This window comes from Leptonychotes weddellii, chromosome 5, assembly GCF_054177405.1.
Source record: "Leptonychotes weddellii isolate Sample4059 chromosome 5, ASM5417740v2, whole genome shotgun sequence".
NCBI classification, from domain to species: Eukaryota; Metazoa; Chordata; class Mammalia; order Carnivora; family Phocidae; genus Leptonychotes; species Leptonychotes weddellii.
In genome coordinates, this window is record NC_138373.1 from 149,903,884 (window position 1) to 149,914,952 (window position 11,069).

Below are 11,069 nucleotides of genomic sequence, written 5' to 3' on the forward strand. Positions count from 1 at the left end.
TGTGCACGAACAATGAATCATGGAACACTTCATCTAGAACTAATGATGTAATGTATGGGGATTAACATAAGAATAAAAAAAAAATTAAAAACACACACACACAAAAAAAAAAGAAATGGGCAGAAGACATGAATAGACACTTTTCTAAAGAAGACATCAGATGGTTAATAGACACATGAAAAGATGCTCAACATCACTCATCATCAGGGAATACAGATCAAAACCACGATGGGATATCACAAGAAGCAACAGGTGTTGGCGAGGATGTGGAGAAAGAGGAATCCTCTTACACTGTTGGTGGGAATGCAAACTGGTGCATTCTGGAGAACAGTATGGAGGTTCCTCAAAAAACTAATAATAGAACTACCCTACAACCTAACTATTTAGGTATTTACCCAAAGGATACAAAAATACAGATTTGAAGGGGTACATGCACCTGATGTTTATAGCAGTGTTATCAACAATAGCCAAATTATGGGGGGAGCCCAAATGTCCATTGACTGATGAATGGGTAAAGGAGATGTGGTGTATATATTTAATGAAATATTACTCAGCCATCAAAAAGAATGAAATCCTGCCATTTGCAATGATTTGGATGGAGCTAGAGTGTATTACGCTAAGCAAAATAAGTCAGTCAGAGAAAGACAAATACCATATTCACTCATGTGTGGAATTTAAGAAACAAAACAGATGAACATATGGAAAGGCGGAAAAAAAGGAGAGGGGGAAAGAGACTCTTAATGATTGAGAACAGACTGAGGATTGATGGAGGGAGGAGGGTGGGGGTTGGATTAGATGGGTGATGGGTATTAAAGAGGGTACTTGTTGTGATGAGCACTAGTGTTGTATGTAAGTGATGATTCACTGAATTCTACTCCTGAAACCGATATTGCATTATATGTTAACTAAAATTTAAATAAAAATTAAAAAAAAGAAACCTAAGAAAACTGCATAGTCCTTATAGAAAAAATTATAAAATGTAATTTACAGATACTGAAAGAAGATTTAAATTAATGGACCTGCCTATCATATTCATGGATTGGAAAATTCCTTATCATAAAGCTGACCGTTGCCCCTAATTTGAGCTGTAGATTCAACATACTTCCAATTAAAATCTCAACAGGGTTTTTGTTTTGTTGTAGAAATTGACAAAGTGGGTCTGAAATCTCTATGGAAGAGGCAGGGACCTCAAATAGCCAAACCTTAGCTGGTGGTGGTTGTGGAGAAGCAGGCTGATATCTGCCCAACCAGATACCAGACTACCTCTCATCCTTGGTCATTAAAAGCATAATAGTCAACCAATGGGCAGAATGGAGAGCCTGGAAACTGACCCCTGCGCACGTGGAAGCTTGGTGGACAACAGTGGTACCATTGCGGGTCCCTGGGGGCAGGGATGAAACTACCCAGTAAAGGGTTCTGAGACAACTGGTAATCCACGTAAAGGAGGAATTAAACAGGAGTCCCTGCTTCTCACTGACAACAGAAATCAACTCCGGGTGGATTAAAGGCTTAACTGTGAAAAGCAAAACTAAATATTTTAGAAGACTCTATAAAAGATTTTCTTTGTGACTCAGCATGGGATAGGATTTCTTCAACCCACTCTTCCTGGAACCTTCTCTCTGAGGAAATAGGAACTCTGTCCTCCCAGGCTTTCAGGTCAGAAGCCTTGAAATCAATCTTAATTCCTCTCTCATACACCCCAGATCCATTTATTAGCATATTCTGTGGCTCCAGCTTACACAAATACCCAGAATCCTACCATACTGTACAATGGTACCTCCAGAGTTGTGCAGGGCCCCAGCCCTGCTCCCTAGACAAGCCACCATCATCTCTCCTACCTGGGAGATATTTTGCAGTCGACTCCTCACTGGTCTCCCCGTTTCCGCCCCAGCTCCCCTGCAACTATTCTCAATGACAACGAGAATGGTCTTTTAACCAACACTACCATTCTCCTGCTTGAGACCCTCCCCTGGCTTCCCGACCCCGCCAAGGGAAAAGATTTTCTGGCGGCCTTCCCCACCGAACCCATCTCCTGTCTGAGTTCCTCTCCCTTGCTCTGGTTCAGCCACAACCTGGATCAGCAAGGGCAAGGCTGACGCGGTGGGTAGAAACAAGAGCGAAGAAGAGGTGAAGCCCACTGGTGCCAAGGCTGAATGAAGCCCGAATTTACGGTGCTTGCCAATGTCTGGAGTATAAATACTACCGCAGCTCACCGTAAGATAGCAATGCGATGCCAGTTAGGGAAAATAGAACAACTGACTCTTGTTGAGCGGGTAGGTACAAGCTGGTTCGCGCTGGTTCCAGCACCACCCCTCGCACAGCTGCCAAGGTTGTTTCTCAGGCTGGCGAAACATGCACAGATGTCTTTTAGACAATTGTTTTATGTCTGGGTAGACGTTACCATATAAGGTTGTGCGCACCCTCGGGTGATAATTATTACGGGGACAAATGGAAGGCAGGAACTCTGAGGCCCAGAACAGAAGACAATCTGAGCTGTCTTCTCTCTCCCTCCTCCAGCACCACCCCTTCTCCAGGCTCAAAGAAAGAGCCAGAAAGGCTTCCCGTGGCTGTCTGGTTCCTTGGGTGACGGGGATCTGAGCCCGGTGAGGAGGTCCGCCAGGCCCTGGGGGCACGGGAGAGGGCCTGGCAGGACGGAGGGAAGAAAGAAGAGGACCAGAAGGATGTCATGTTTGGCAATGAGGCAAAACTCGAACGTGGGGGCCGAGAGAGGCCCCTGCAGGCAGGCTGTGGACCCCCAGCTGAGCAAGCCATAAACCACTTTGGGAACGGGGTCATAGGTAGGGAGGTGACCCAAAGCCGAGGAAAGACTCTGGGGCTTTGGAGGCAGGAGAAAAACGTGGATTTGAGCTCTGATCCACCTCCTGCTATTGAGAGATCTTAGGCAAACTGTTTCCAGTGAGTCCCTGAAATGGAGCTAATAGCTCTCACCCCAAACAAACAGGACTACGGCTGGTCCTCAGGAAACACTGCACACTGCTGTCCGAACCTCCAACCCACCCTTCTCCCCAGATGGTGCCACCACAGCTCTGGGAAGGAAAAACAATGGCCTGCCAGCTACTTGTTTCCAGCCCCAGGCCAAGCACCTTCAAGTGGCATTTCAGAGCCCTGTCAATGACCCAGTGAGGGCCACGTCATCGTTATTATCCCCATGGTGCCAAGAAGGTGACCGAGGCCCAGAGAGGTGAAGGATCCCGCCTGAGGCCACACCCAGGAAGTGGCAGAGCTGAGCTTTGAACCTAGGAAGCCTGACATTGTCGCTGTGACCAGAGGTGCCCAGGCCAGCCAGGGGTGCCCAGGCCTCCCTCTGGCAGACTAGGACACCAGAGGTCCCCGAGGGAGTGAGGAGCTATTTGCCAACTAGGATGGATCATCTGCACGGTGAGAACACATTTGCCTGGGGCCTGGATATTCCCAGCGCAAGGCACAGAGCCTGGCCCAGAGAGGGCCCTTGGTGGCCACGCAATGAGTGTCCCGTGCCCCCAGGAATGTGTCCTGGGTCTCAGACCCCCTAGGGGTACAGGAAGGGGTGGCTTGGGATCCACAGGTGCTGACAGCCCTCACCCTTGCCCTTTGGCCTGACCTTGAAACAAATTTGATCGCATGTTGTAGCCCAAATCATAGTAGTCTGAGAAGATGGAGGTGATTTTCACGGGACTCTGGGTCCTGCTGGGCCATGAGTTTGCCCTCTTCTGGCCCTCAGAGACCTCACCGATGGCCCTTCGAGCCTGTGCAGTGAGCAAGGGAGAAGAGACAAAGGATAGAGAAGCAGGGTCAGCCCTCTATCTCCCCTCCAATCCCTCCTCCCTCTCGCCTGATCTTGCCACCCCCTACCCCACCCCTACCCTGCAGCCTTCAACCAGGCCCAGGGCTGGGAGCCGGGAGAGCTGAAGGCCCTCCATTCCTCACACCACCCCACCTCCCAGACGGGCACAAGTGATGGTAATGACTATAGAACCTCCTCCCTGCTTTGAGCACCTACTGTTTATCATCAGAAGAGATCTTCATAAGCTAACATTACTCCTGCCATTTTATAAATGAGGAAGCTGGGCCTCAGGGCAAGACTCACCCGGTCGCCACAGCTGATAAACCGCAGAGCCCCGCTTGCCTCTAGAACAGAGGCATCCCCCACGTCATCTCTGGGTGGCTCCTTAGATTTCACGGGGGCCAACTCCTTCCTGTACCAGCGAGGGACCTGGAAGGCTCAGAGTGGCTGAGCCCAGGCCTAGGAGCCAGGAAACTGGGGTTTGAGTCCCAGTTCTGCCATAACCCATCTGCTGACATTGGGCAAGTCTCTGGTCTTCTCTGGGCCTCAGTTTCCCTACTTGTGAAATGGGGTTGGGGCAGAACTGGATGGTCTTTGAAGTAGCTTCCAGCTCTGATAATCACGAGCTCAGTGACACCTGTGATGTGTCAAAGTTAGATAGAAAAACCAGATCTCCTGATTCAAACCCAGGACAATGATGGCCAGAGAGAAATGACAGCTTCCAAGGCTGAGAGGGGCAGTGAGAGATAGTGACCATAGAGCCAGCCTCAAACTGGGATAAGATCTTCCAAGTAGGACAGGACATCTAGGATTGTGACCTCCCAGACTAGCAGACCTCCTGTGTCCGCTCGGATACCTGCTCCTCAGGTGTGGTGGTCACCACACCTAAAGATGACAAAGTAGAGGGGGACCCAGCCCTTTGTGATCCTGGGAATTCCACTTGCTCAGTGTGACCCCGAGCAGATCACATCACCTCTCTGATCCTCTGTTGTACTATATGTTCGAAAAGAAGCCATAAGTCAGGCCTGGCCTACCGCACAATGTAGTCACTGTGGGGGTTGAGGTGATGGCTTTAACCTATGTCTCAAAACTCCAGAGCAGGAAGAACTCCTAGCATTTGACCAGAAACAGCAGTTTTATCTCAACTTTCAGTTGATCGGTAGTGATTCTCTGGAATAGTGTATCAGGTGGGGGAAAGGTGCCAGCATCGACTAGTGATGTCTGCCATGAATGCAGTCTAGGAGAGTTGGGGTATGAATGCCATTTGTCAGCCTGATCTAGTCCAACTGCCTCACTTTACAGAGGTAGAGACTAGAGCCCAGAGAGGGGAAGTGACTTATCCAAAGTCACCCAGTATTCAGGGGGCAGAGCCAGGATCAAACCCAAGTCTTCTGATTCCCAGTCAATGCTGTCTCCTTTAGGAGACTTGTTCAAGTTAAAAGCATCTAATCCAACACCAGCCTTATAACTGAAAAGTCAGTAAGGGCCAGGCCCCCAGAATATGTTGGCCTAGCTTGGATCCTTATCCCATAGACCTGGGTGAGTTTGGTTAGTTTACTGAACCCCTCTAAGCTTTGGGCTCCTTATCCGTAGGATATAGTACCTTCCTCACTGGGAAGATCAAATGAATTGTTTTATGTGAAGACTTTAAATTGGGCTCTGCCTGGCATAGTCAACATTCCTCTCGAATGATACTACTGTAGGGACTCTGTGCTCAAGAGCAGGCTCCTTGGGGGTCCTCGTAAGTCTCCATGCATAACGCTTCCGCCACCCTTGGCCTCCTGTGCCCGCCGGATACCTGCTCCTCAGAGACCAGCTCGTCCACCACGTTGCTCCCAAACTTGTGACGAATGTTGTCAGGAATGATGCTGCTCCTCTGGCCCTGGGCTCCTGTGTTGGGGCCTTCCTTCAGCCCCTGGTTCAGCTGAGCCCCCTCTCGGAAAGAAGCCCTGCTCTCCCTCGAGGAGGGTCTGTAGCCTCCCTTCCTCGGGGACCCACGCTGGGGGTCCATCCCCGGGCACAGACGGTCGCTGCTGATGACCGATGGGGGTGGAGTCCTGACCTCCTCCAGGTGGACCTGCCTTAGGCGGCGGCCTCCCCGGTACAGAGTCTGCTGTGGGGAGACTGGGGCCTCGTACTTGAACTTGGAGGTGTCCAAAGGGCTGGGGGCAGTTCTCCAGGGGTTCGTGTCCTGCTGGTCTTCCTTGCTGTTCAGATGGGCCCTGGGCAAAGTCGTTGTGCCTGAGCAGGGAGAGAGGCAGGGAGGGAGGGAAGGAGGGAGGGAAATAGATGAGTGCAGAGTGGGGGGTGGGAAGGGAGACAGCGATGGGAGTGGGGAGGGGGGAAAGAGAAAGACACAGAGCCCCAGAGCCTCAGAGCAGCAAAAGAAGGTAAGGGAAACTGAAGGGACCCCACCAGAAACTGCTTTCTCTGCTCCTTTTGCTGCCTCTACTTTTGTTGGGACCTGCACCCCTGCCTCACACACGCCTTACAGAACAGACAGTCCTCATAAAGGTCAAGGATTTAATGATTTTTTTGGAGTCTTCCGGAACAATAGACAGTACCTAAGGAGTGACATGAACATTTTCCAAGACCGCCGACTCACCAAGACCCCTGGCTCCAGGGCGTAAGTGACTTATGGGGACACCTAAACACGCATCTTTGTTCCTGGATGCCTGAGAAGACAGGGCACTGGACCACCACCGTCCTCAATACAAACCCGGCCCCGTGCAAAGACGAGACTCACTGTCCTTTCCCTTCTGAGGCTCCCAGACACTCTGTATCTGCACTCTCTCTCTGTCTTCAGTAAACTGCTCTCACTTCTCTCGGCACACATTTGATTTCTATCCTGTGTGAAGCCAAAGACCGTCTTGGCTGGTGCTGCGGGACCCCTCTCTGAGTCCTCAGATCCAGCCAGCCTGCATCAAAGGGATGGGGACAGAGAGAAGTCACAGGAGCCAGAAGCACAGGGGAGAAATCAGGAGAGACAGAGGAAGCAGGTGGTTCAGTCTGCCAAGCCTCCCACCAGATGGGATCACCCCACATTGTTTTTGACAATAGGAGTGGCAGCCCCAGACTCTCCAGCCTTGAGGTCTAGCTGTGGGACCTTGATGTCTCTGTGCTTTAGTGAACCTAGCTCCATTTGATTAGTTCCCTTCCCCTCTTTGAACCCTCCAGCGAACCAGTGAAGAAAACCAGCAGCCGTGGGACCTGCCAGAGGGCATCGTTAGCTTGGCCAAATCACAGAGCTGGATGGCCAGGTCTTTGCTCCCCATTCAGAGCTGCTGCCCAACCCCCACTTTCTTCTGCTATTGTCACTATTCAGGTGCTGTCACCCCAGCCACTTCCCGGCTCTCATACCCCCACAGGTCCCTTCCCCTTCTGGCCCTGACTCCCAGTCCCAGGGGGCCCCTGCTCCCAGCCTGCAAGCCTCCTCCCTCTCTTCACCCAACCCTGGCTCCCACCAAACCAGCTAGTCCTTCTCTCCCAGCCATGCCCTGTGCCGTCCCACCTCCCAGTGTCTGCCCAGGCTGGTTCTGCTACCTGAGGGCCTGTGCCTCCTTCTTCCTGAGAAAATCCTACCTTCAGCTCCTTCAAATGTCATCTTACCAGGAAGTCCTCCCTGACACCCACCCCACGCTGGCCTGGCCGCAGACTCCACACCTCTCTCACGACTCTGGGTTTTCCCTTTCTCTGTCACTATGGCTACAAACCTTCTCATTTTCCCTCCAAGATGGGAGGTGGCAGTCTCGCTGAGGCGGGTCCATGGGTGAGTTGATCCTGGACCTCCCCCAGTGCCCACCAGACAAGCCCGGTGCATCGGAGCTGTGGGTGGAGGCCGTCAGCCAGCCCGGGGAGTAGGGGGCGGCGGGGCCAGCAGACCCAGAGGAACCCTGTGCATCGTCCGTGTAATACGTCATTTCTTTTCATGGTCATACCGCTGACATCAGGCTGCATCTGGCAGTTGGTGACCCTTGATCTAACCAGCAGGGTTTTCTCTTTCTTTAAGAAGTGGCGGGTAAGTCACATAAATAACAGTGTATCTGACAACCAACCTGATCGTGACCTAACACAATTTATATAACATGTCACACATGATAATACCCAGGTGGTGTATAAATTCTTCCTTACCTTATTCTTTCTTGTATTTTCTGTGCAAAATACAGAAGAGGAGCCGTTTGCCCACCCCCATCCCCCCACCACCACACACACACAGCCTTGACCTCGCCCCCTGCCCCCCAATCTTCAATCCCAGGTGACAGCTGTAAACACATCTGGTGAGCTGCCCTCCAAAATATTCTAGATGGCTCCTCCAGCCCTCTTGAAGGATTCATAGTAGTGCTTTGCTTTTGTTTCTAAATGAGATTGGATTATATGTATTGCTTTGTAACTTGCTGTTAAAAAAAGTACCACTGGGCCTTGAGGATTGAGTTATGGCAGCAGACACAGACCCCACTTCCCTTTCAAACCCGGCAGGATTTAGTAGCGGCCCCACTTGCGGTCATTCGGATTGTTCTAGGCTTGCTTTTCAGAGAAGGCTGCTAGAAAGCAGTGGGTTTTGGAGGCCATTGGGGGTTTTATTTCTCTCTCACCGGACCCTGCTGTGCTGTCACCAAGGGGTGGTGGTGCTCTGTGAAAAACCCCTCTTGCCCACCCACGAAGAATGGCAGACCCTTCCCCTGGGCAGTGGAGACAGAGAAAGCTGATGTCCAAGCCCGCCTGCCTCCTCGTTTCCTTCCCTCCTCCCTCCCCGCCACCAGTGAAATCAGATACTCTTTCATTCTTGCTCCTTTGTCATCTACACAAAAGGCAGAGGGAAAACCTGTTCCCCGAGACCAGAAGGCCTCCCCTCCCTCCAGTCCTGGTTCTGCCCCAGCAAGCAGGCAGCCAAGTCAACGGACGCCTCTGGGGACAACCGAGGTTTCCAAGGTAGGGAGGGCACCCTGCTCAATAGAGTGGAAGCAGCACACTCAGCATCCACCTGCTCAGCCATGGCCCCTCCTCCTGCTCCCAGCACAGCGAGGGGCTCCACCTGGAGTCCCACAGGATGCAGGGCTCAGGACTCTAGGAGCAGAGCTCCCCGTTTCTCCCAGGCCGCGCTCCCGCCTGCTTCATCTATGAGCATGTTATAGCAGAATTGCCTGAGCCCCCTGCCCGCCCTCTGGGGTGATGAGCACTTCACTGGCCGGGCCCTGGCTCAGAGAGCCAATATTGATCCAATTCACGCACTGAGGGAGCCCTGTGTCAGGTCCAGGCATGGGGACACAACAGGGAACTAAAAGGCCAACGCCTGTCCTCTCGGAGCTCAGTGTTTGTTGAATGAATGAGTGATTGTTGGCAGCCGAGGAGCCTCACTGCAACTCTGCCTCATCCCTTCTGCCGTAAAAAGGGCAGAGTGAATCCAGCTTCACTTGCTAGTGTCATGAGACAAATGGTCCGTGGTCAGTTTTCCCGGCTTGGCCCTTTATCAGAATTCCGCCCCGCCCCACTTCCCCACTCATGACATTTGCAGATTCTTGGGCCCCTCCCTGCATTGGGCCTGCATCAGAACCTCCCTGGAAGAGGCTGGAATCCGAGTGTTTAACAAGGCCTGGGTGCTTAAGTTGTTGGAGAGAGCTTCCAGCAGCCGAGTCTCACTGGATGGCCACTCACCGTGGGGCCCCTGTCAGAGCTGACCTGATCCCGTCACCCCTGCATTGAAAGCAGAGCCCCCACGTCGGGGATCAGGCCCAGGACCCAGCCTGGGCTTCTCCCCCACCTGCCTCTCCAGCCTTCCAGCCATATTGACTTCCCTGGGCTCCACCAAAGCACCAGGCCTCTCACTTCCAGACTTTTGCCCATACTGTTCCCTGTTCCTGGAACACTCCCTTCACCCCTCCTTGGGCCACACCACTCCCTGGGCTGGGCTTACTCAGGACCTACATGTACCTTCCACCCCCTTGACCAGCCCTGGCCCCCGCTGGGGTCTCCCTCAGCCCTGCCCTCTGGGTGCACACTTCCCCACTGATCCCCGCAGAGGGCAACTGCAGTGGGGCTGCAGTCCCTGGTTGGAAAGAGGGGAGGGGCCCAGCAATATTCCCCTCCCTTTGATTTCTATCTTCAAATAGAATGCGGAGGAAGTCAGGGCCCCACAGTGGGTCTGGAGGCCCAGGTGAGACAGAGGGAGGAAGAGAAGGGGCTGTTCCCTGCTGCCCGCAGGGCACCTGTCCAGAAGCCCTGAATGGGCTCAGCATGTCCCTGGTCAGCCTGTCCTACCTGCTCGGTGGCCCAGCTCCATCGACTCTTGCTCTGGGATAGGTAATTCCAATCTTAGTCCTGTAGACAAAGAAACACATTTGGTCATCCCAGATGACACAGTCTCTGCAGAAAAGGATGAGCAGAGAGCTAAACAGGGAGGCTTGCAGCCATCTGCCCAGCCCCTGACCAGAGGTCCCTCCATGCTGTTTCCAGTCCTCTCTGGTACTCAGCAAGCCCCTTCCCCCATGCTGCCGCCATCACCTATCCCCCCCTGGCCTGCCTCCTGGACCCCTGTAGACTCTGCCCTCTCTGGAAAGCCCAGGTCACTTCCAATGCCAGTGCCTCAAAGAACTTTCTCAAACAGCCTGGGGGCCCTGAGCTCCTCTTGTCCTTTGCACCCTCTTCCTTCCACCTTCTCCCCTATCTGCAGCGCTCAACGCTCCCCTGGGATTCCCCAGCAGGCCCCTGGCTGTGGGAGGCCTTGCCCCAAGCCCCCTATCCTGGTGACTCTTTGCCTCCCTGCAAGTAGGACTGTGTCCCTTTTAATAGCTGGCCATTCAAGTTCAAGGGAAAGGAACCGGCTTGGCCATCATAGGAGATCTGAGAGCAGGAGCCTCTCGGCTGTGACCTCAGTCTCTGCTCCAGAGAACAGGCCTTCGGGCCAATTTAGAGCAGCCCTGGCGTCTACAATAGCCCCTGTGGCTTTCGGGTTTGTGTTCCTTTTCCTAGTGATCTTCTTCTTATTCCTAATACCTGATTTTATTGCAGTGTCTTTAAGATTTTTGTGAATCTTGTAATATGAAAAAGTAAAACAATTTCTTGTATACAGTGAATGTTTAGTACCTAGGCCTAAGCAGGAAGTAGCTTTGTAATAAGGAAAGCAAAAAAGTAGCAGGTTAGAGCTGGAAGGGATCTTTGGGATCAACTAATCCAATCTCTTCATTTTATAGATAAAGAAACTGAGGCCCAGAGAGGGGGAGTGATTTGTGCTAGGTCACCCAGCAAGCTGGTCTGCTGGTAAGCTCAGAGCAGATTAAGAACCAGATTA

The 11,069-nt window shown here is 52.3% G+C and overlaps 1 protein-coding gene across 1 annotated transcript in view; it reads right to left on the reverse strand.

Annotated features, from left to right (window-relative positions):
- The window catches only part of CIMIP4 (ciliary microtubule inner protein 4), a 16,948-nt gene extending 6,887 nt beyond the window's left edge, over positions 1 to 10,061 (reverse strand). The window contains exons 1-3 of the mRNA XM_006742221.3: positions 10,040 to 10,061; positions 5,583 to 6,025; positions 3,602 to 3,746 (exon numbers count right to left, since the gene is read on the reverse strand). Of these exons, the coding sequence (XP_006742284.2) occupies positions 3,602 to 3,746; positions 5,583 to 6,025; positions 10,040 to 10,061 (610 nt within the window). The remainder of the gene's footprint in view (positions 1 to 3,601; positions 3,747 to 5,582; positions 6,026 to 10,039) is intronic.
- Between the last annotated feature and the right edge of the window lie 1,008 nt (positions 10,062 to 11,069).